The following is a 25,680-nucleotide window of genomic DNA, read 5'->3' on the forward strand; positions in this document are numbered from 1 at the left end:
GTAAATTATGCTCAAGCAAGTTGAAATTCAATACAAAGTATGCCATATTCTTCCTTGGGGTGCATGCTGCTTTTTACCATTTTCCTATGCTGTGCTACTGAATCCCAATGAGACCAAAATGGAACAAAAAAAACGTTAAGAGTGTTCACTCCCTGTGAATTTAAATGCTACATTTCTTTTGAAGTCAGCATACCTGCACTGCACACACATTCACATGCCATTAATGGCCAATTTAAATGCAACTAGTACAGAGCTCCAGTACTGTTTAAAATACCAATGCATCAGGGAAAGAATGTTTCAGTGATTACATCCACAGCCACGGATCAACCCCCAGCCTACCTGCAGCTCTTTGTCTGCAGCCTTGGCCAGCTCTCCTGCCAGAGTGTCCAGGCGCTGCTTGACAGGACCGTCCACTGACAACACGTGGGCCAGCTCACACAGAGATGGATACAGCTGATGTACACATAAAAGACACAAACGCACTTAATAGCAATACTACAATGAAAAAATACACATACAGTGGGGAGAAATAATTATGTAAGTTTACTCACTTACAAAGAAATGAAGAGTCTCTCATTTTTATGGTGGTTTCATTTTAATGGAGAGACAGAATATCAAGATCCAGAAGAAACACATACATCTAAGTGAGCAAACTTACAAATTCAACAGAGGATCAAATAATTATTTCCCCCACTGTATGTTAAAAACTCAGTCAAGTAAATGTACAGAAGGAAGGAAGGAAGGAAGGAAGGAAAGAAGGAGGTACATGAAATGAAATCATCATTACCTTAATCACAATTTTTTATGAATACATTTAACATAATACAACACAAAGCAAATGTATTGTTAGTTGGTTTAACCCATAATGAGTACATTTTATAAGCTGATCATGTTTTTTTTTATTTGCACATTTTCATCTATAAGCCAATTCTGCAGCTCGACTAACTAAGAAATTGATGTCTCCACTTTTCCACTGATGACTACAACAAAGAAAAATCTAGAATCTATGGCTTAGTTGGTGATATATTTGTATTTGTATTGCCACGAGCTTTTCACAAACTGCTGTCAAATGCTTGCTTTATTTGCCTTTTTTTTTTTTTATAAGGCAAAGTCACACGAGTAAAAATAGAACAGCATCTCCGTAACTCTAGGAAAAAGGTAAAATCAATGGTTGCCCAGTGACTGCTGGAGACCGACTGCAAGTAGTTGTGTGACCAGTCAGTCACCTGGAGGCTGAGCATGCAACACACTCAACCTCTGAGTTACTGCTTTCGATTGCAAGGTGATTATCCAGGTCGCCTGGTGGGAGGCAACCTGTCTCCAAACAATCCCGGGCCGGCTGCAATCAGTCTCAGACAGACTGGAGAAGGTTTGCAAATAATTGCCATCTAATTTATAAACACCGAATGGTTGCCAGCACATTTCAATCAGTCTGTCTGCATTGATGAGGACTGCCAACTGTTTGTATTCTGGTTATATTCCTATATAAAAATCAAGGTTGCCATTATGCAATTAAACTGCCATCCTGCAGCCGCTGAAATTCTAAGAGTCGAGGTCCTGACTCGACTCTTAATATCAATTTCTGTGTATGTAGACAGTAACAGATTTGCCACAAATAGAAACAGACTTGCAACTTTTGCTGATTAATCAGTTATCGCAGATTGAAAGTAACTGCCAACTTGACCTTTTGATTGCAAATCGACAGAATACTGAATTTCTATTATTGCCATTTTATCACAGTCAAAGACGGCAACCGACTGTGATTAGTTGCAGACCAGGTTGCTGCCTTCGAGGCATCCATTTCAAAAGCAATGATGTGGCACATTCATTGCAATTTTGGCTGTGCTGTGGTCTCCAACCACTGTAACATTATCAGCCAACCCTTCATTTGAACTCCTCACCATGTCTCTTCGTCTGTCTGGAACAAAATTGGAACTAAATAACAACAAAAACAAAATAACCAAAAATGTCTTTTTAAATAACACGAATGATACATCTCCATGAGCCACGGGTTACTTTGAAGCACCATCAAAATTACCTTTCATTTCAGCAATCACTGGGACACAAAAGCTGCATGTATGTTAGTCATCTCTGATAGAAAAAAAACTCTGCTTACTTTGAGCCATAATAAGGTTTTGCATAAAAATGTAAATTTACCATTCTTTGAGTGCCACGTCTCTCTTTTAATGTCTCTGTGAAATTCTGGCAGCAGTGTAACCCCAGAGCAAACACTATAAAGTACATTTTCATATAAATAATAAAACTGCTGACAAGTGCTGTACAGAAACAAACATTTAAAATGTACGTTATGCTCTACAGTGTCATGAACCATTTAGTAAATGTTCATGTGCTGCTTAGAAATGCTAAGTAGGGAGAACCGGCTTGCTTAATTTTTCATCCTTACTGTTAAATTTGATTTGGGATGCAACAATCCATTTATCGCCAACAATTCACATGTTCTGTTCACGCCTTTCTTCAGAAGAAAATAGGAAGCGCCGCTCCACCTGGGTGTCTCCAGTGTATGTGTTGGTGTAGGTGTGGGAGAGTGCAGGTCTATTATTGGTGATTGGTGAAGGATATCTGTATGTAACATGAATTTGAACAACTGAACAGCACAAAACAGGCTACTGTGAAGCTCAGCAACAGCTGTGTTTTTCCTCATAGACAACAGCAGTAATTACATACAAGTTACCAACACGTTAACACTGTTAAATGCTGCAAACACGCTCTGTTCTAACATTCTGCGGCATCTTGTTCTTGCTCCATTTACAGGGCACGTATATTAAGCTCAATGTAGAGCAGGTTTTGTTTTTTTGCTGCTGCAGCAGGATCTGTGTATTGATAATCAGGTTATTAATACTTGATTAGCGGTCAGCACAAACAGACCTCATTTGGATTCTAGGATTCAGTTTGGTAAAACTGCAATGCTTGCAGTTGTGGCTGTTGAGAGCTCATGTGGCTAAAGCATTTTACAGATTTATGGATGCTAGATTATTATTTCCTACACCACACAAGCTGCCATTGATTTGAAATGGCTGTACCATCCTAGTGTCAATCTTTTTGTGTGGAAAAATCCTAAAAATGAAAGGCACTGTAGTTTTTTCATCAGTGCTTTTTTTTTTAATAATTTCAAATGTTTTTGCATGAGATAATCGTCCCACAGCTTGCTAAACTTTAAGATAGCCCTTGTCCTGATTGCTTATTTACTGACTGGGTAAGAGGGAGTTGATAAAATCCTAATGAAAGGCCCGTTTTTAAGCTTTTATATACTACATAAACATCCCTTATATTAATTGCGTATGTTTGTTTGTCCTGGCTATATTTTGCTGTGTAAGTTTGGAGTTAAAATACAAACTGAACCCTAGAAAAAGGCTTTAAATAGCAACATTTACAGCTGCATTAATGCAAGTTTATATGGTCACAGAACATCTAGTAGAGTTTGTTCTAATGCTCTGGGTAATACTGTGTAATAAACGTTTGCATAATTCCAGTTTTACTAGCTTTAACAACCCTTTCAGATCTTATTTTTATTGGTTTTTACTGTTCAGACCACGAGCTTTGGCTCTTGTATTTTAACGCACGAATGACTATAAGGAGGCTGTTGAGTATGCCTTTGGATCAGTGCACTGTGATGCAGTTAGGCTCAGAAAAGTTTCTCGAGGGAAAAGAAAACACCTTCTTAGAAAGTGGATCCTCCTAAACTGCAGAGTAATTGGTCACTACAGTAGTTAGGCAAATGTAGTCAAGGACAAAATATAATATTTCCAACTGTAATAAACTGAAGTGGAGCACATTCATTAACTAGATGCTTGGCTTCCAATCTTTCTTCCCACTCTGGGATTTTTATGATGTGAGGGGGGAATATCCTTAATATGGCCGCAGTTCACCATGTAATTATACTTGCGTGCTAAACCCATGATATAACTTGCACTGCAACCCAATGTGCACTTCCCTACTGACAGGTCACATCAGCGCAGCCCACGACAACTGTGATTTGCCTGAGCTGTACCGACAAATCATCCTACGCATTTCAAATCAAAAAGAGCAACTCCATCGCCAAAATTGCAGAGCAACAGAGGTACACCAAGCAGACATAACTAACCTTCAGATGCTGTTCATCTGCTGTAGATAGTTTTTCACTGCACACCATGATGAGCTATGACAAGTTTTGGACTAATACAGTAGCTCTTTGGGAATCACCTTTTTGATGCAAAAAATATTAACTGTGTTGTTTTTGACAATTTTCATAGACTCAACTAAAGAAATGGGAACACATGATGTGTTTTTGTGACAGGCTGCTAGTAATAAAGTGCCTAAAGATACAATTTAAAATTGGTTCTTTGCAAAGTTGTCTCTTATGTGTAGACAGAACAGTGGTTCATGCCTGGAGTTAGATGTCTTTTTATGCTTGGATGATCCACAGGTCAGTGTTAAGTGGCTTCACAAAACATCAAGAAATACGGGGTGGTTCGAGACTTTTCCACAGCGCTTTAGTCTAGTAGAGTACAAGATTAAAATATGGAGCTATACATGGTAATAACAGTACACACACACACACACACACACACACACACACACACAGTTATGGCCCACTCACAGCTCTTGAGTTTCTTGCTTCTTTGAGGATTTGTCTGGCCGTCTGGACCTCCTCTCCTTCCTCACAGCCTTTCAGGACACAAACTTGCTGCTGCACCCGTACACACAGCCGCTCCATCACCTGTGCGTGCACACACACACACACACACACACACACACACACACACACACACGTAAAAGTGGACGCATACAATTAGTTCCAAACAGACCTTCAGTGTACTATTAAAATGAAAAAAATGTGACTTATTCATCATCATGAGCACAGCTACACACCTGTTCAGCAGTGCTGGTGACGAGGCCTTGGTGCAGCCTGAGAGCCTGTTTCTGAGAGAAACGCTGAGTCTGGTTGTTCCTAAGCAGGGCACGCTGGATCTGTCACACATACACACACACGCACAGAGAAAACAAACGAGGAGGAAGAGGAGTGGAGATGACAGGTGTTTACAAAGTGCAGCGTGCAGGAGACAGGAGACGAACCCATTTGCATGGTAATAAGGAGACTGGAGAGAGAGGTTTGATCCCCCAGAAAAAAATGGGATGCTTTTAATCTGTTTTCTTGACTCAGCAGGTGGAAGCGTTGAATGCACCATCATCTTAGCGTATGTAAAGAAAGACTGAATAAAGAGTTGCACAGGGACTCAGGACCTTCACAGACAATGTCCAAGCAAATAATACCTCAATTTAAATTAAAAGCTTTCGTTATAAACTCTAGGGTCCAGTGTTTGGGAACCAGAGAGTCTGCAGTGCTGGAGCAGCTGCTAGAAGACCCTGCAGTCAGAAATCATGCAGACATATAAATATATCAATATTTTAGCTTTGTGGAGTTGTATCAGAAATGCACCTTCACCCTGCAGAAGTTTGACGTACAATGTAAACAGACTTGTAAAGCTAACTGCTGATTACAAGCTAGCTGACAAATGGCATTTAGTTTAGCAGGATACTGAAGGAGAATGACCACTTCAGCATCTACAGTGATTAATATTTAATTACAGCCAACTCTCCTGTCAAACACTATTAGCAACCACAGTTTGACAGTTTTTTTTATGGATTTCATTAAGATATGCATCCACATACTGCTGCTAAAAAAGGTCATATTTGCTGTAAGTATACTGCCTGTTATTCTCTTTCTTTGCCGTGACAGTGAAACTGACAGACAAAAAAAAAAAAGTTACTGCTTTATGTGCATGTGGTTGAAAATTTAATGCTTTGATTGACAACATGTAAATTCTCTGATTACAAATACAAGAAACTGAGTCTACAATCAAAATAAAAATCTTGACACGTACGTGTCGACATGCCAGATTGACAGACAGCAACATAATGCCAACTGACAAGTTGTGGCCGCCTGATCCAAAAGTGGAAAATGTGAATGGGTGTTGTTTTTCTTTATAAAATAGTACTCAGGTGGACTCTAAATATTCACATCATGTCTTTGCTCCCTGCCAAGAATAAACAACTAAAATTCAAGTGGCCTTTAAAACTTGAAGCAACCGCATGATAATTGCAAAGGCAACCATGCAAATCAGTGCCAAGAAACTGTAATGTCTGTGATAAGAGATCTTTCACTTTCTGGATTGGGTTTTTTTTTAAGTATCAGGAAGCGCCAAGAGAGTTAGAGAAATGCTGCAGAGCTGACACTTGAATCAGAGATGAAGAAAATAAATCATCAGAGGAGTTTTACAAAATCTTGACATTTCGACATGCGGCAATGAGCGACATAGACTCACAAACAAGAACACTTGCTGCATTGCTGCTGTCGCTGACCAGCGTGGAGCTGGATAACTAAATGGCCTAAATTAACAATTAACTGAATAATATTAAAACTATTTACATGGCCACGACTACTTTGCAGCAGAGAGACCCAGATAGGCTTTTTGCTGCCTTTTCTGTACCTGCAGAGCTCCCAGAGCAACCTCCAGGGCTGAAAAATGAAGCCAACACAAAAGTTCCAAAGACTGCAGTTCCTCGAGGGGCCTCTTGAGGCTGCCTCCGAGTCAATCCCCACAGATTCCTAGACAAAATGCCTCACATCAGCTGTGAAGATACAGGTTTACAGCCTTCAATAAAACAGCAACAAAAGTTCTATGGCCAATCCCCCCCCCCCCTTCACAGCAATAGGAATTATCTGACTAATAATATGGCTTGCTGTGTGGTACATCCATCCACAACATTTTTGTCTTTAGTCAAGTCAAGTCAAGTTTATTTATAAAGCACATTTAAAACAACGACGTTGACCAAAGTGCTGTACAAGATCTGTAACCCCAAGGACTATACTAAATAAAAATAAAAATATATAAATAAATAAATAAAATAATAAAATAAAAATAAATAAATAAAAACATTAAGAACAATAAATAACATAAGAAAATTAAAAATTAAAACGTTTAAAACAAGTACCATAAAATACCATAAAACAATCATCTAAAAGGAGGTAGCACTGCAGCCAAATGCCAAGGAAAAGAAATGTGTTTTTAATAGAGATTTAAATGTGTGTATCGTCTGAGCTGTGCGAATATGGAGAGGTAGATCGTTCCATAGCTTTGGTGCTGCTGCTGCAAAAGCTCGATCACCTCTCTGTTTTAGTCTAGTTTTAGGCCTCTGTAAGAGCAGCTGGTTCGATGACCTCAGAGCTCTTACAGGGGTGTGACAGTGAAGCAGCTCAGACAGATACAAAGGTGCCAGTCCGTTTAAGGCTTTAAAAGTAAGCAATAAAATCTTAAAATCGATTCTAAAACGGACAGGGAGCCAGTGAAGGGATGACAGGACTGGGGTAATGTGTTCATGCTTTTTTAAACCGGTTAAAAGACGAGCTGCCGCATTCTGGACTACCTGCAGGCGGCGCACAGATGATTGATCTATGCCAAAGTACAGAGAATTACAGTAGTCCAGGCGGGAAGTAATAAAAGCATGAATAACTTTTTCCAGGTCCTGCTGCGGGAGATAAGGTTTTACCTTGGCAATGACTCTGAGTTGGTAAAAACTGATTTTGGTAACAGCACTTACTTGCTTCTCCATTTTAAAACTACTATCTAAAATGACACCCAGATTTTTCACAGCATCACGACAGTGAGGAGCCAAATGACTCAGAGTGCCAGAGGAGTTGCTTGAGGGGTCAAATTTACCAAAGCATATGACCTCGGTTTTGCTTTCATTAAGATTTAGGAAATTGTTTCTCATCCAGGACTTAATGTCACTGAGACAGTTCAGCAGGGGTTCCCATGGATCTCTGCTGTTCAGTTTGATGGGCATATACACCTGGATGTCGTCAGCAAAACAGTGGAAACAAATATTATGTTTCCTAAAAATCGACCCTAGAGGCAACATATACAATGAGAAAAGAATTGGGCCCAGAATGGACCCCTGAGGCACTCCACAAGAAAGCTTTGCTGTGGTAGAAAAACAGTTTCCTAGATGGACAGAGAAACTTCTATCAGTAAGATAAGATCTGAACCAAGTCAGAACTGTGCCTTTAATGCCAATTTCATGTTCTAGGCGGGATAGAAGGATCTCGTGGTCCACAGTGTCAAAGGCAGCTGACAGATCTAGAAGTACTAAAACTGCAGGACTACCAGAGTCCACAGTTAAAAGCAGATCGTTAAAAACTCTTAAAAGAGCCGTCTCTGTGCTGTGACGCATTCTAAAACCTGACTGAAACTTTTCCCACATTCCATGTTCACTTAAAAATGCTTGAAGTTGCTTAAAAACAACTTTTTCAAGAACCTTGGATAAAAATGGTAATTTAGAAATTGGTCTGTAATTTGAAAGAACATCAGGGTCAAGGTTCTTCTTCTTGATTAGAGGCTGTACAACTGCATGTTTAAAGGCAGCTGGAACACAACCAGATGCAAGCGCACTGTTAATCAGAGCGAGGATAGTTGGTCCCACTGAATCAAAAGCCTCTCTAAAAAGGCGAGATGGAACACAGTCTGTGGGAGAGTTTACAGGTCTCATATTTTGAATCACCTTCTTTAGTGTGGAGAGTGTGACAGGCTCAAACTGCTCAAAGACAGCTCTGCTGGGAGGAGGTGCAGATGAGTCTGTTTCAGGCTGAGGTGATGAAGGCCTGAGGGCAGAAATTTTTTCCACAAAAAATTTCTTAAAGTTTTCGCACAGTGCAGGACAGACCTTCGCTTGGTTCACATTACAGCGAGGATCAGCGAGTGAATTAAAAACATTAAAAAGAAAATGAGGCCTGTGACTGTTACTTGAAACAATGTTAGAGAAATAAGCAGACTTTGCATATTTTACTGCTTTCTGGTATTTCAATAAACAGTTACGCAGGATCTCTAAGGAGACATGGAGCTTATCCTTTTTCCACCTTCTCTCAGCGCGTCTGCACTCACGTCTGAGAGCGCGGGTTGTCTCATCCAGCCAGGGCTGGGAGGAAGGTTTGGTGCGTTTGGTTGTAAAAGGGGCAATACAGTCCAGTACAGCAGTGCAAGCAGATATAAAAGAGTTAGTGAAGTCCTCGGTATTCAGGCTCAAGCAAAAATCCAAATTGCTTAAGTCAGAGTTTTTAAAAGCAGCTGCAAAATCAGCAGCGCATGAAGAGTTAACCAAGCGCACACGACGTGTAGAGGATACTCTATTTATCCCAGAGCTGGGGAGCGCTGCTGTAAATAAAACAGGAAAATGGTCCGATATACCACAGTCACGTATCCCTGTGATGCAGACTCTAAGTCCATAAGACAACACCAGATCCAGTGTGTGACCTTTTTCATGAGTGGGACCACACACGAGTTGTGTTAAGTTAAAAGAGTCAATAAGCGTGTCATGTCCTGGGCCGTTGGCCCAGCGTTTTGTGTTAATAAGTTTATTTCCTGAGTTTGTCCTCCCTGTATGTTTGTCATGTTCCCAGTGTTGTGACTTGTCTGCGTGTTCCTTGGTTTATCACTTCCTGTTTTATTTTGCCAATGTGATTTCCTTGTGCTTTGTGTTTAGCTTTGCTTCCCCTGTGTAATTAGTTTCATTTGCCTCACCTGTTGTTCCCTGCTGTTTCCTCTTGCCCTGATTACCCATTGTGTATTTAAGCCCTCAGTTTTCATTTTTTCTCTGTCGCGTCGTTGACGTTGTGTGTCCGTGTGTTCCTGTGTTCCTGTGTTCCCGTGTTCCCTGCGCCTGCCCTTCGTCTCCCTGTGCCTCCCTTCCAAGGTTTTTGTATTTTTGTGTTTCCCCAGTGGAATAAACGCCCTTTTAAGTTACCCCTGGAGTCCTGCGTTTTTGCCCTTCCTTGCCCGTTTCCTCCCCGGCCATGACAGAACGACGCGACCAAACTATGGACCCCGCAGATATAAGGACCCTCTCTGAGCAAGAAGAGAAGATCCAGGAGCTCAAGGATTTCTCCGAGAGAATTGTTCAGGCCCCCACCAGTCACCACCGGTTAATACAATTAGCTTTCTGTTGTGGACTTATTTCGTCCTCCACCTGGCTCCTCACCCATCCTGACACCGCTTCACTTGCCCATTCAATAATCATGCTCCGAAAGAACCTACAATATGAACTGCACAATATTGGCCGCCCAGTCCAGGGCAGGGACTCAAATTTTTTTCTTCAAGCCATCGCTAATGCACCTCTCCTGCAGCCAGACGGCTTATCCTCGTCTCCTCCTCTCCATGGCCCCTCATCGCCACTGGCGCTGCCTTGCTCTCAGGCCCTGCCATCTTCCATTCCACTCACCTCTCCCCAAGACCCGAGCGGTATAACGCCGCGGACATTGTCACCGCTTCACGCACAGGCCACCACCTCCGTGAGTACCACCGGGCTCGATATTATTGCGGCAAGTGCTGAGACTTTTTCCCACTCCACCGTCGCGCAGCCCGACCTCTGTTGGCTGCCGCAAGATGTAGAAATCATTGATTCTCCTCTGCTAGTGGACATTCTGGATGTAGAGAATCGTGCCTCCCACTCCAACAGAAAGCGGAGGAAGCAGCGCACCCGGTATCGTCACGCTCCCCCCCGGTCGCGCTCGCCCCTGTCTGCTGTGATGCCAGCTCGTCTCCAGGAGCCCCAGGTTCCGCCAGCCTCTGTGAAGCTCTCTGCACCCGTTCCTGTTCCGCGGGTGGGGGCAGCCACGGACGGGCTGTCCTCTGCACCCGTTCCTGTTCCGCGGGTGGGGGCAGCCACGGACGGGCTGACCTCTGCACCCGTTCCTGTTCCGCGGGTGGGGGCAGCCACGGACGGGCTGTCCTCTGCGCCCGTACCTGTTTCGCGGGGGGAGGCAGCCACGGACGGGCTGTCCTCTGCGCCCGTACCTGTTTCGCGGGGGGAGGCAGCCACGGACGGGCTGTCCTCTGCGCCCGTACCTGTTTCGCGGGGGGAGGCAGCCACGGACGGGCTGTCCTCTGCGCCCGTACCTGTTTCGCGGGGGGAGGCAGCCACGGACGGGCTGTCCTCTGCGCCCGTACCTGTTTCGCGGGGGGAGGCAGCCACGGACGGGCTGTCCTCTGCGCCCGTACCTGTTTCGCGGGGGGAGGCAGCCACGGACGGGCTGACCTCTGCGCCCGTTCCTGTTCCGCGGGGGGAGGCAGCCACGGACGGGCTGACCTCTGCGCCCGCTCCTGTTCCGCGGGTGGGGGCAGCCAGGTCCAAGCCTTCACAGCAGTTTTCAGTGTCGTCCACAGTGCCTCTTCAGTCTGTCTCCACGCAGTCAGCTCTCTCTAGCTCTCAGTCAGTCTCCACGCAGTCGGCTCTCCCTCAGTCTGCTCCCACGCAGCCAGCAGCTCTCCCTCGCCCTCAGTCAGCTCTAGCTCCAGTCGCTCTCCCTCGCCCTCAGTCAGCTCTAGCTCCAGTAACTCTTCCTCGGTCCCCAGTGTCAGCTGTTTCAGTGCCCTCTCAGTCAGTTCCCTCAGCCCCTGTCTTAGTTCCTTCGGTTTTGGTCCCAGTTCCCTCAGCTCCTGCTCCTTCTGTAGCTCCAGTTGTGTCAGCTCCCTCTCAGGCCCCAGTGTTAGCTAGCTCTCGGTCTGTTTCCACGCAGCCAGATCTCCCTAGCTCTCGGTCTGTTTCCACGCAGCCAGATCTCCCTAGCTCTCGGTCAGTTTCCACGCAGCCTGATTTCCCTAGCTCTCGGTCAGTTTCCACGCAGCCTGATTTCCCTAGCTCTCGGTCAGTTTCCACGCAGCCTGATTTCCCTAGCTCTCGGTCAGTTTCCACGCAGCCTGATTTCCCTAGCTCTCGGTCAGTTTCCACGCAGCCTGATTTCCCTAGCTCTCGGTCAGCTTCCACGCAGCCTGATTTCCCTAGCTCTCGGTCAGCTTCCACGCAGCCTGATTTCCCTAGCTCTCGGTCAGTTTCCACGCAGCCTGATTTCCCTAGCTCTCAGCCAGCCGCTCTCCCTCGTCCTCAGTCTGCTGTAGCTCCAGCCACCTCCCAGTCTCAGTCTGCTTCCACGCAGTTCGCTAGTGTAGCACTAGCTCGCCCTCAGTCAGCTCTCCTGTCACCCTCATCCTCACCATCTGACTCACCCGATCTATCTGCAAAGCAGCCCCAGTCGTCGGAGGAGACGGCTGCGTGCCCTGCAATGCAGCCAGGGAGTTCCGCTCAGTCCGAGCCGATGGGGGTCTCCGCTCAGTCCGAGCCAGGGGGTCCCGCTCAGTCCGAGCCGATGGGGGTCTCCGCTCAGTCCGAGCGCTCCGCGCCAGAGGGTCCCGCTCAGTCCGAGCCGATGGGGGTCTCCGCTCAGTCCGAGCCGATGGGGGTCTCCGCTCAGTCCGAGCGCTCCGCGCCAGAGGGTCCCGCTCAGTCCGAGCCGATGGGGGTCTCCGCTCAGTCCGAGCCAGGGGGTCCCGCTCAGTCCGAGCACTCCGCGCCAGAGGGTCCCGCTCAGTCCGAGCCGATGGGGGTCTCCGCTCAGTCCGAGCGCTCCGCGCCGGAGAGTCCCGCTCAGTCCGAGCCGCCAGGGGGTCCCGCTCAGTCCGAGCCGCCAGGGGGTCCCGCTCAGTCCGAGTCTTCGGAGTGTTCCGCTCAGTCCGAGCCGCCAGGGGGTCCCGCTCGGTTCGGACCTTCCGAGTTTCCTGTGTCCTTGACCGCCCTGGGCTCAGGGGAGTCCGGGCATGTTGCGGCTCTGGTGTGTCTTCGTCGTCGCCGCCGCCGCCGCTGGGGGCGCGGTCGGCCTCCAGTGTCTTCTCCTCGTCTCCGCCGCCGCCGCTGGGAGCGCGGTCGGCCTCCAGTGTCTTCTCCTCGTCTCCGCCGCCGCCGCTGGGAGCGCGGTCGGCCTCCAGTGTCTTCTCCTCGTCTCCGCCGCCGCCGCTGGGAGCGCGGTCGGCCTCCAGTGACTCCCCCTCGTCCTCGTCGCCGCCGCCGCTGGGAGCGCGGTCGGCCTCCAGTGATTCCTTCTCGTCCTCGTCGCCGCCGCCGCTGGGAGCGCGGTCGGCCTCCAGTGATTCCTTCTCGTCCTCGTCGCCGCCGCCGCTGGGAGCGCGGTCGGCCTCCAGTGATTCCTTCTCGTCCTCGTCGCCGCCGCCGCTGGGAGCGCGGTCGGCCTCCCTCGTTGGGATTTTGCTTTGTGGCCCCTTGGCCCCTGCGGCCTCCTGACCTGTGTGTTTTTTGTTTTGGATTTCCCACTGACTCCCCTGAACTGTGGACTGTTTTTTCCCCTGCTGTTTTTGTTTTGTCATAGCTCCTGAACTGTTCCTTGTTTTGACCCCCTGTTTTGGACATTGGAGCTCTCCGGCCTTGTGCTGTCGCTTTTTATTTCATCCGGTTGTTTTTTGTTTTCTCATCCCCATGTTTTTGCTCTGGTTTTTGGACTGTTATTCAGCTTGTGCCATTGCTTTTCTTTGTTCTGTTCCTTTTGCTTATTGTTTTTTGCCCTTGTGCTCTTCCCTTGCTCCAGTGCTTCCTCGTGTTTTTGGGTTTGTTCCTGACGTTGTTTGCTCCCTGGCTGTTTTTGTTTCGGGCCCTCCTTCCTGGTCCCCCGCCTCCCGCCCTTGTCTGGTTTTGTTTCTGGTTTTGGCCGTCGGGAGCCGGCCTTTGAGGGGGGGGTACTGTCATGTCCTGGGCCGTTGGCCCAGCGTTTTGTGTTAATAAGTTTATTTCCTGAGTTTGTCCTCCCTGTATGTTTGTCATGTTCCCAGTGTTGTGACTTGTCTGCGTGTTCCTTGGTTTATCACTTCCTGTTTTATTTTGCCAATGTGATTTCCTTGTGCTTTGTGTTTAGCTTTGCTTCCCCTGTGTAATTAGTTTCATTTGCCTCACCTGTTGTTCCCTGCTGTTTCCTCTTGCCCTGATTACCCATTGTGTATTTAAGCCCTCAGTTTTCATTTTTTCTCTGTCGCGTCGTTGACGTTGTGTGTCCGTGTGTTCCTGTGTTCCTGTGTTCCCGTGTTCCCTGCGCCTGCCCTTCGTCTCCCTGTGCCTCCCTTCCAAGGTTTTTGTATTTTTGTGTTTCCCCAGTGGAATAAACGCCCTTTTAAGTTACCCCTGGAGTCCTGCGTTTTTGCCCTTCCTTGCCCGTTTCCTCCCCGGCCATGACAAAGCGAGGCAAATTCTTTAACCAGTGGACCACTCTCACAACACACATGAATATTAAAGTCGCCAACAATTAAAATACGGTCATATTTTAGTATGAGACCCGTCAGCAAGTCAGCAAAATCACCGATGAAGTCCTTCGTGCACTTCGGTGGTCGGTAAATCACCGCGCAGAGCACCGAGGGGGAAGAGTTTATCTCCAACAGCTGCAGTTCAAAGCTGGCGTACAGGTCTGCCGAGACCTGACGACAGCGAAAACTGCATTTAAATATTGAAGCAAGTCCTCCACCTTTTCCAGAGATCCGCGGGGAGCTGAAGAAAGAACAGCCGGGAGGTAAAAGTTCGGAAAAAGGTGCAGACTCACCAGCATGAAGCCACGTCTCAGTCACAAACATAAAATCCAACTGCTGTGCGATGAAAAAGTCATTGAGAAGGAAAGTTTTGTTGGCTAACGATCTAGCATTTAGTAGGGCCATTCGGATGTCCAGATCCTTGTTAGCTGAGGCCGGGGCCCGCTTCAACAGGCGAAGGTTAGCATGGTTTACGCCGCCTCCACGATCCCGCATCCTGCGCCAGGACGAGGGACGCCGAGTCTCCAGGATGACAGGTGGGACAATCGGCCTGATCCAGCGACGCCCGAAATCCACAGGCAGCCCAACAGCCTTGAGGCGGCAAAGACCACCATCCAGGGGGTAATGAACAGACAAACCTAGGAGTCTCAGGTAAGTTTTGACCCGCACCGCGATACCTCCCCGCTTTCCGCGTCTCCTCTGGCGTTTGTTGGGGACCGGAGCACTGGGCAGCCGGCGCAAATTCTCAGGTACATCCGACAGGTGTGGAGGAAAAATCGTTGAGTTTTTCTTTACAGTATATGCTGGTACCAAAACAAACTGGAGGTTTAGAAGTGTCTGCCGATCGTAGGTGATCAAAGCGGAGACATCTGGGCAGATGACTACCAGGAACAGAGCGACAGCAAACAATACACAGAACAGCTGACGGCAGGCCGTACACAGTGGCGCCATCTTGGAAAACTGATTTAATTTAGTCATAATGGGTTAAGTTTTTTTTTTTTTTTTAGTACGATAATACTTATTTGCAGGTATCTTTGTCCGTGCTTTCATCCACCTCTCTGCAAAGGCCTAGGGAGGGAGTGTGGTATCATTGTATCCCCTCAGCTGGCTGCCTTTACATTGGTGGTTTTAACAAGCCTTTAGGCTGGGGAATGGGTCCTGACTGTCGTTTCACTTATGCACTGAAGAGTACCCAACCTCCTTGGAGTTGCTGGGCGGGGTGCTCGATCTGATTACTTTGTCGTCCTACTGGGAGACTTTAATGCTCATGTGGGCGACAGCAGTGAGACCTGCAGGGGAGTAATCGGGAGGAATGGCCTGACTGATCTGTTACTGGACTAATGTGCAAATCACAATTTGTCCATAACAAACACCATGTTCGAATATAACAAGGTCCATAAGTGCACATGTCACCAGGACACCCTAGGTTGCAGGTCGATGATCGATTTTGTAATTATATCAACTGATTTGCGGCCGTATGTTCTGGACACTTGGATGAAGGTGGTGGATCCTGGATCAGGCGGCAGGGGATGATGCCGGACAGACCTGGCACACCTAAATGTATAGTGAGGGTGCACTGGGAATGCCAGCTAGAGGCCCCAGCCCCCGAGATATTTAACTCCCACCTCCAGCAGAACTTCAGCAGCATTCCAAGGGAGACTGAGGACACTGAGTCCAATTGGACCATGTTCTGCACCTCCATTGTTGTGGCTACTGCACAGAGTGGCAGCTGCAAGGTTGTTGGTGCTTGTTGTGGTGGCAATCCCTGAACCAGATGGTGGACACCAGAGATGAAGGGAACCATCAAGCTGAAGGAGGAGAGGAGTCCTACTGCATTTGGTTAGCCTGTGGAATTTTGAAGACAGCTGTTGGGTACCGGCAGGCCAAGCGGAACGCAGCTTGGGTGGTGGCTTCATCAGATAGTGGCCTCCAGCTGGTGGTTCACAGCTGAGTGTGAAGTGGCAGGTATGAGAATTAGCACCTCCAAGACTGAGGCCATGGTCCTCAGCTGGAAAAGGATGGAGTGCCCGCTCCAGGTCAGGGATGAGTTGCTGCCCCAGGTGGAGGAGTTTAAGTATCTCAGGTCTTGTTCACTAGTGAGGGAAGCAGGAGATTGACATGGACTGGGGCTGTGGCTGCAGTGATGAGGACGCTGCACCACTCTGTTGTGGTGAAGAATGAGCTGAGCGTAAAAGCAAAGCTGCTGATTTACTGGTCAATCTACATCCATACCCTTACCTATGGTCACAAGTTTTGGGCTGTGACCAAAAGAACGAGATCGTGGATCCAAGCAGCGCTTAGGCTGCTGCCCCCACAACCCGGCCTCAGGTAAGCAGAAGAAAAATGGATGGATGGATGGATGGATGGATGGATGGATGGATGGATGGATGGGTGGATGTCTATGGATACAGCTTGCTAAAGAAGCTTAGCATTAGCTGATAACTTCATACTCCAGCCTCTGTTCTAAATACAATCACTTGTGGCTCCAAAATAAAAATTACCATGGGAGCAGACAAAACACAAAAAGATGAAAAATGATGTGCAGTCCAGAAACCAATGGGTGTGGCTACATCTTTCTCTTATATACAGTCTGTGTTATGACTTAAATAAATAAATAATTCTGCTATAATAAAGCAGCCCCAAAAACTACTCATCTAAATAGAAAGTAGGATGGGATTCCACGACTAGTCTGATTTCAATGGACCCCAAAACTCGCAGCATTCTGATTTCATGTGTTTTACACATCAATCAGATTGTGAACCTACAGCAAACTCTCACAGAACTCTATTCCCCAAATAAAGCACTCTGCTCTCAGACTGCAGGGTTACTTGTGGTTCCTGGAGTTTCTAAAAGTAGAAACAGTCGGCAGAGCCTTCAGCTATCAGGCCCCTCTCCTGTGGAACCAGCTCCCAATTTGTATTCGGGAAAGATATACCTTCCCCACCTTTGAGCTTTTTTGATATAGCTCATAGCTAGGGTTGCATCAAGTGACCATGAACCATTTTTTTTATTATGCTGCTACAAGTCAGGCTTCTGGGACCTTCCCATGATGAGCTGAGCATTTTTCCATCACTCCTCTCTTTGCTCTCCCCGTGAGTTTTTACTCCACTATGTTATAAACGTCTGCCTCCCGTCTCCAGTAGGTTGTGTTGTGTCCTCTTTGTTGGTCGTGTTGTCTCTATGCTTGTCTTTGAAGTCTTCACTCACCAGGTGCTTGCTCAAAGGATTCATCAGATCTTTTGTGTTCACGCTCTAATATTGTAAGTACAATACAAATACAAGGCACCTTAAGATGACATTTTTTTGGCAAGTGGTACTATATAAATAAAAGTGAACTGAATTAAGTGTGTTAGTGTATTTAGGCCTGCAAGAGTAGCTTTTGTTACCAATGACTATGCCAAGGGTAATGCCATCATATGTTTTCTACTAACACATTTTTCTGCATATGTTCACTACTATAAAATCTTGGTTTTTTTTTTGGTTTAACTTAAGTAGCTCTTCCTCATCCTTTAAACTGAAACTGTAATGCATGGATGTAATATGAATATGACGCAGACTGAACCACTACAGTTACAGACATTTGGAATCTCTTTTGTATTATAACATAGAAGCCATTCTTATGTTACAACATATCATACAGACATCAATATAATGATCTCTGAAAACCTTCACATTTAATCATCACTCCTAATGCACAAGCAAATAAAAGCCATTCATCAGACCCATAACTCAATGACGAGGCTGTTATTAACCATCTGCGTCTCCACAACATGATGCTGCAAATTCACAACCCACAGGCTAAAGAAAGGGGGCCTGCCTCACCTTGGTCAGGGCTTGGTCAGTCTTCTCTGGGGCGCTGCGGTACGCTTGCGTGACATCGCTGAGGGGGAGGGGCATGTACTGCAAGGTGAAGTTGCTATTTGTTGCAGAGAGAAGGGAGAGAAGGGAGGGGTAGGAAGACAATATTACCCTGGCAATAATAAACTGGAGGAATTATGATGTTAACGAGAACAAACAGGAAATGCCCAGGGCACTTATAACAGCTGTCTGCAATTCCCTAATACGTAAATACACCCACACACCCTTGTACACGCAGTCGGAGACACACGGTTACATACTTCACACCCACACATATTTGACTGGCACACACATCAGGAGAATGATGAAACATTCTGTAATAGTAAACATTGCACAGAGATGGTTATCTGCCTTTCATATGGGCGTGTGAGTGATGTGGTTTATGTGTGCATCTGCCCTCTTCAAAAAAAAAAAAAATGTTGGTGTGCTGCGCTGCGTTCGTCTTACTGCTCCAGAGCTCTCGCCACATCTTGGAAGCCTGTCACTGTGGTGTTGTTGCGATCCCACGTCACACTCCTGAGAGGGATTAAAGCAGCAGGAAATGGGGTAAGACCAGCACCGAGAGGAGGGAGAAGAAGAAGAGAATCAGTTGCTTTCTAAAGCTCCTAATACATATAGAATTACATGCACGCACGCACACGTACGCACACACACATAGACAGGCATATCAAAGTTACAGTACTTCTTTGACCATGCAGCGGCACAAACACAAAAATTAAGATATTTGTCAGGGGTTTCTTTCGGCTAGGTGCAGAGGATGAGTCTATATCAAACATTAGGGATTCATGAACAACTGCCGTGCAACTAATGAGCTTCTGTTATTTCACAGTGCAGAATTTCCACCTACACTCAACACTGACGAGCTCCTGTTTTTAATACATCAGTCATCTTCAGCCCATCTTTCATCCATCCTCCTCCTCAACCCCCCTTTCCCTACTTGGTTTGCCCTAGAAATTCAATCAGCAAAACCCAAATCTCTCTCCTTAGGTGGTCTCCCTCTCAAATCCCTCCATAACTTTCTCCCTCTTTAGCCCCTCTCCAACCTTTCCCATCATGCTGTACTGCTTCTACCTTACAACGCACCCTCAGTCTTCTTTACTCCCCAGTCTTAAAGGAGGCTTCTAACCTCCTTTGCCTTTTCTCAGTTTTTTCATTGACTCCTTCTATAACTCTACAGTCAAACACGCCTCCAAACACACAGTGTTTTTCAGTGTGATGGTAAGGGTGGTGCAGTACACGATATGCCTGAAAGGCCCTTAGCCCTCTCCCGTCACTCAGACCGCTCAGTAAAGTCCAGTTCTAATCTGCCCCTCTCCTTGAGAAGGGCCAAATGATACAGTCTTATCTCCTCTCCTCCCATCTTTGAAGCACCGTTCTTAGAAATCTCAGTCTATCCTCTCCTCAAACCATACCAAATATATTAATTTTCTCTCTTTAATCTCCTCTCTAAAACGTCTTCTTTACCAGACTTACCCCTCCTACGTGTACGGGGGGCTCTGATCTGCACTGAAATCTCTTCTTTTCTTGATCTTAATCTCCCAGTACTGCTTTAACACACACACACACACACACACCTACCTAAGTGTTGTATTAATCTGTAGCGCTTTGCTGAGCATCTTGGCCCCTGAGTCCTCCAGGAGGTTGCCGCTCAGGTCCACCTTCCGTAAGCACGCGTTGGAGCCCAGGGCGTTGACCAGCACCGTACCCCGCTGCCGAAGCCTCGAATCAGCTAGTGAGAGGGACTGCAGAGCCTGGAGGATGCCAGGAGAACAGGGAGGAATTAAGATTGAAGCATATTTGAATTTTTTCTTTTAAACAGAGGGTGATTATATGTGAGAAAGACCAGCTATGTATAAATGATGAAAGAAGAAACATCATCCACCTTAGGGGTTTTAACCCCCCCCCCCCCCAAAAAAAAAAAAAAAATCTGTGAATTCATCAGGTTCATGAATTATTACAAATTCTGTTAAAAATTTAACTAGGAAGAAAAATCAATAATGAAAGGACATGGATGGAAATCAGTTCCAATTTCATTTGAAACCTTCCTTCATTAATTATTGTTTTTCTGTTTTACTCATTAGGACTTTAAAATGCATGCTGAACTGATTTGCTTTAAATGTACAAGTTGGACACGTTTTCTGTAAAAACCTGTTTAAAAATGTCTCCACTGAAGGCTTTTGGTTGCCTCTGCTTGAATCTCTCTTATGTATAAAAAGGTTTCTAGCCATACACAGCCTCCTGTGGTTAACCATCTTAGACCTGGCTAGGGTTAAAATAATACCTCAATAATATTTCTTGGCGAGAGTTCGATGTGAAGATCGATGCTACTCTCACATCTGTATGGAACATATAAACCTGGAGCACTTTTTTTTTTTTGGCTTTGGTTAAAAATAAATAAAGGATCAAAAGGATTCAATTCTTACAGCTTAAACAAACAAAAATGCATTTCCATTCAGGACCATATGTTCTTGAACAGTAAAATTTTTGTAATTTTGCCCGTGTACACCACCACAGTGGATTTCAACTCAAACAATCAGGAAGAATATCCCGATTCTTTGCTTTGAGTTTGGGTTGCTTTTGCAGTGTGCTGTGGGTCACTATCCATTTGCATCGTGAAGCTCAGTTTCGCAGCATTTGGCTGAATCTGAGCAGAGAGTGTAGCCCTATCGACCCCACAATTCATCCTGCTACTTCTATCAGTAGTCGCATTATCAATAAACACTAGTGGTTCAGTTCCACTGGCCACATGCCCATGTCAGAAGATTGCCTCCACCGTGTTTGACCGTGGTCTGCTTCAGATCATGAGTTGCTTCTGTCCTTCTCCGTGCCTCCCTCATCCCATCATACAAGTTAATCCTAGTTTCATGTGGCCAAAGAGTTTCTTTTTCCAGGACTATGAAAGCTCTTTTAGATGTTTTCTGGCAAAGTCTAATCCAACCTTCTTGCTTTTGAGCGTGATCAGTAATTTGCACCTTGTTGTAAACCCTCTGGACTCATACTGCGAGTTTCAAGGAACAGCTACTAAATACAAGTTCAGTATTTGGAATCAACTCCAGATCTTTTATCTGCTTCATTGCCGCTGCACAGGAAGTTATGTTTTTGGTAGCGTTTGCGTGTATGCATGTATTTCTGTCTGTAAACACGACAGCTCAAAAGGTTTTGAATGAATGTTGATAAAACTTTGTAGGGGTGTAGAGTGGGGCCATGTTAACAGTCCATTAAAATTCGCCTTGCTTCCACCGAGGTCTTCAAGATCAACTTCATGATTTATTGGTTAAAAACTTCACATCTGCCTTTTGCTCAAATTGACCCCAAAATGTGTTCTATCTTTAAAGAAAGCATCAAGAGTTATATAGAAATATTATACATAATGTTTGTACAATCAAAGTAAACATCTGTCATGCTGCCCTCATCTGATTTTTACTGCACTACAAACTTAAAATGCATTTAAAAAGAACAAAGAAAACAAAATGAATATATTCAAAGTATAATACTATTCCCTTAAAGTAAATACTGCCCAGAGAGTGAGCTGCCTCGGTGGAGGTTAGCACCGTTGGAGTGCTTCTTGCTTGTCATGGAATAATGAGGGAACAGGCCTCACCTGACCGTGAAACAGTTTGTCCAATTAATTTGAGGGGGGGGGGGGGGTATAGAAATGGCTGTAACTCATAAACAGTTCATGCAATTATTTTGTTAAACCCCCTGAATTAAGGCTGAAAGTCTGCACTTCAATTACACGTTAATTGATTCATTTAAAATCCAGTGTCCTGGAGTACTGAGGCCAAATTCCAAAAACAAAACAAGAAACACCTAACTGTAATTAGCTATATAAGCTAACAAACTTGGTAGTGTTTTGCTACATTTAGACAGAGCTAGGGTAGTTGCCCTCATTTCCTTTCTTTGGGCTAAAACAAGCCATCTGTCTTCTGGATATAGCATAGAGATATAAAACAGTAGGTCCCATAATGATTAAATATTCTTATCCTTACTGAAACCATTCCTGTGCATTCTGAATTTACTTAATTTCATTCAGACTGCTGAGAGTTCTCTTTTTCTCACATTTCAGGCTTGAAGCCTTTTATGACTCATACACCAGAGTGTTAACATGGGGCTAACACCAATGCCAGCTGTCTACAGGGGACATTCACAGATTGTTTTGATGTTTGTGTTGTCGACACCTAATGTGCGAGCTGACTAGCAGACTGACCTCTGACGAAGTAGCTGTGTAATTCCTTTAAATGTGCACATTTACAACCGTCTGTGCCTGTGTCAGTGTGCTTTCACGCGAGCATCAGTCCGCGCTCGGTTCTGGAACGTCATTGTGAACCATCACCATCAACAGTGGTAAATAATTGAGTAAGCTACTTGTCATGCTGAATTTGCGCAGCAGAGAGAGCCTCGGGAGTCCCGCGAACAAACTGAGACCAAATGAATCATTCGTCTGGCTCGCAGGCAACATGGCTCGTGCGCATGTTCATACCTTGCGCGTGTGTGGCAGGTGGGAGATTGAGCTTAAATGCACAAGGATGAGGAAACAAGAATGAAACTGTGACAAGCGAGGGTTGGTGCGTGGGCGTGCATCTGCGCATGACACCACAGAGAATTCGTGCACGTACAATATGTTACATAATCAAACTCACACACTCTTCTTCTTGCACCAAATGAACTAGTTTCTGCAGAATTTCATCCAGCACCCTGCGGAGGCAATAAAACGAGAGGGAAAACATTCATCATCTGTATCATCTTCACAAAACCATCTGTACAGCTGCTTCCCCGCGTGGTCCGTACCTGCCCTTGATGTTGAAGTTCTTCCCCAGCATCAGGTGTTTGAGGGAGGGGTGCCGGGAGAACGCCGGGATGACAGCCAGCAAGTCAGCATCCAAGCCTACACACGAGACAGCACAAATCGCTCGAGTACAAGTGCAGTGCCAGCAGTGGAATGCTCTGTGGAGCTTATGGGAAAACTCATTCAGAGTAGACCTTTAATTACATCCTAGGAAGTGCCAATAAAAAAAAGGGGGAGAAACATGCCTGAAACTGAGTTATTTTGGACCACAAAAAGACAAGCCGTTAACTGGTATAATAAACTGAACAAGTCGTATTTTATTACATAAAATTGACTATTACTGGGCTGTTATACCAGTGACTCATGATTTACTCTGCCAGGTGCAAACATTTCTGGCCCTCAAAGCTTTTTTTTTTTTTTTATTTTCCTTCTCTCACGGTCCATTTTGGAACAAAATCTCACTGCCCACTGAAAATCCAAAATACTCCCAATTAAACCTCCTCCTTTTCACACCCACTCACCTTTTCAAAAACTCAGGGATGGAGGATGCTGCTAAATGGAAATGGTTACCATGGCAAGATATTTCGGAGTAAAATGCCTCATTCAGGGATCAAAAATATCTGCTGTTAAATAAGCTCCCGTGATTCTAGTGAAGTGAATTCATTTTATGAAAGCTTTCTGTGACGCACCAGAGGGGGGGAGGGTGAGGGGAGCTGCATGCAGCTGTTTTAGCGATTATTACTGCTTCTGTTATCATAATAAATAGATTACTGGCTGTTTGGGAAATGAGCTGGTCAGTGGTCAGCAGGGTAGATAATATAACAGTACAATGTATAGTTTTAGTTCTAGACCCACTGTCACATTCATCGGTTAAGTGTATAATTATTTACTGCAAGCTTCAAGGTGAAGAGCAGTCCTATTAAATTTGAAAATGCAGTCATCCAAACACGGCCGTGCATCAAGACTAGAACTAAGATTTACTGCTGGATCCCCTTGTGTATGCACCCTGATGCTGACAAATTCCCATTTAGGTAGTTGGTGGCATTTATTTAAGCATAATTTAATTGGATTGCACAAACAGGACTAAGATTAATCAAGGATGAAAACGTGTCTTTGTTGGTTGTGGTGCTTCAGTGATTCAAACTTGCAAATAAATTAGCATCATCAGTGCTATGATGCAGCCGCTCTTTGTTCATTATGCCCAGTTGGGAATCCAGCCTTGAATGTAAATGACAAATCTCCCGTTTCCTTATGAATGAGCACGTCATTGTTGGATTATGAAGAAATTTATTAGTTAAGGCACTAAATTCACACTTGTAGATAAGGCAGCTGGCTTCAGATGCTTTATTCATGCTCCAAAACCATATTCTCATTTAACAGTTGTGTAGCTGACTAGTGAATTCTAATCACATTCCTGTGGGCGTACAGGGCCGCCATTCTAACCGAACGCTATTACTGTGCTGATAAGATCATGACAAGGCGGTTTGTTGACACAGATCCCTCCGCTACCCCAGCTGACTCCTCGATAGATTCGCTTTTGGTGTTGGTGACTCAACTCAGATCATGTTGACGTATGTTTGTTCAGGGAGAATTAGCTCTGCCAATCCCCTCTGCAGCAAATTTCCCTTAGTTTGGCATGTTGTGCTTTTCTTTAAAAGGATGTAATTTTCATCAAGATGGGGTACTAGAACAGATACTAAGAAGTATGAACAAATTTTGTACATCAGCAGAGGCCAAAACCTTTTAACTTTAGCTACTGTGTAGAAAGTTCCAGAAAACACAGCTTCCTACAGATCAGTGGTCTTTCATTTGATCCCCCCTGCAAAATACCCAACTGCATTAAACACAAAAGTAAGTGTGTGTCTGTGTGTTCAAGAGTTTAGAGGTCATTTTGAGATCACGCTCACCATCCTCACATTTTTTTCCTTTTTTATTTTGCAGAAAGTTCCATCAGAAGCGATATTTCAATTGTTGCTGAATAAATGCATGAAGTATGCACCATGTTATCTGCAACTGTGGGGTGACTGATACAGCATTTTTAAGACTGATACAGATTTTCTGTGATTTAAAAATCTAATATTCTGATATATCGGCTAATATTTCCCTTTTCCTTTCAGACACACAAAAACATAAACAGATTTCTCAAACATTTGTTTTGTAGTTATTCATTTACTCTTTTATGCTGTGCCTGGATCAGCAGAGGCCTGTAAAATGAAGCAGGACTTCATCTCATGGAGGTAACTTCAGGGTTAACCCTGGGTCTCTGTATTACAAAGGTAGATCACTTCTTACTGGGACAGAGCGCTTTGGTGACTTATGCTCAAGAGGTATGAAATCACTGCCTACTAACCAATCGGTTTCCCAGAAAAATAGTGTTGCCACCCCTGGAAGAGCCCCCTGATGGTCTAAAGTTTTTTAATTGTGTTCCCCGATGAGCATCAGTATTGCATCTAAGACTCTATACTCAACTTTACTCCTTGATTTTTTTTTTCCCCCCCTGTTGGCTGCAAACAATTTTAAAATAACTTTATTCTTCTATAAGTATTAGTATATGGCCCTAAAACAGAGCAGCTATTTGCATTTGCTGACCTTTTATCAAATTCGCATGTAGACTAAGCCTACGTTTGAATTCTGTTTTTGTATTTATTCTTAAACCCTTAAATGTGACTGCGTCGGCAGCTGAGAGATTAAAAACTAAAACTGTCCTTTAAACATTCATTTAATGAAATACTCAGTTATAATCCACGAGGTTCTCCCGGGTCTCAGTGATTGAGCCGTGATATTTATATGTCTGTTAACTCAGAGTGAATACTTTTACCAGCTTTCTTTCCTGGTTTCAAATAGACTAAATTGTATTGATACAGCAGCTCTTTTCCAGTCTTGCTGAACAAAATGCTTTAAGCT

At 45.0% G+C, this 25,680-nt stretch overlaps 1 protein-coding gene across 4 annotated transcripts in view; it reads right to left on the bottom strand.

The window, feature by feature from the left end:
* carmil3 (capping protein regulator and myosin 1 linker 3) overlaps positions 1–25,680 on the bottom strand; it is a 103,677-nt gene that overhangs the window by 18,361 nt on the left and 59,636 nt on the right. For all 4 annotated transcript variants that reach the window (XM_030752388.1, XM_030752389.1, XM_030752387.1 and 1 more), the window contains exons 19-26: positions 22,779–22,875; positions 22,631–22,685; positions 19,569–19,741; positions 18,438–18,506; positions 17,955–18,048; positions 4,870–4,968; positions 4,598–4,717; positions 340–453 (exon numbers count right to left, since the gene is read on the bottom strand). In XM_030752388.1, coding sequence (XP_030608248.1) covers positions 340–453; positions 4,598–4,717; positions 4,870–4,968; positions 17,955–18,048; positions 18,438–18,506; positions 19,569–19,741; positions 22,631–22,685; positions 22,779–22,875 — 821 coding nt within the window. The remainder of the gene's footprint in view (positions 1–339; positions 454–4,597; positions 4,718–4,869; positions 4,969–17,954; positions 18,049–18,437; positions 18,507–19,568; positions 19,742–22,630; positions 22,686–22,778; positions 22,876–25,680) is intronic.

Source organism: Archocentrus centrarchus, chromosome 17, assembly GCF_007364275.1.
Source record: "Archocentrus centrarchus isolate MPI-CPG fArcCen1 chromosome 17, fArcCen1, whole genome shotgun sequence".
In the NCBI taxonomy this organism is placed as follows: domain Eukaryota; kingdom Metazoa; phylum Chordata; class Actinopteri; order Cichliformes; family Cichlidae; genus Archocentrus; species Archocentrus centrarchus.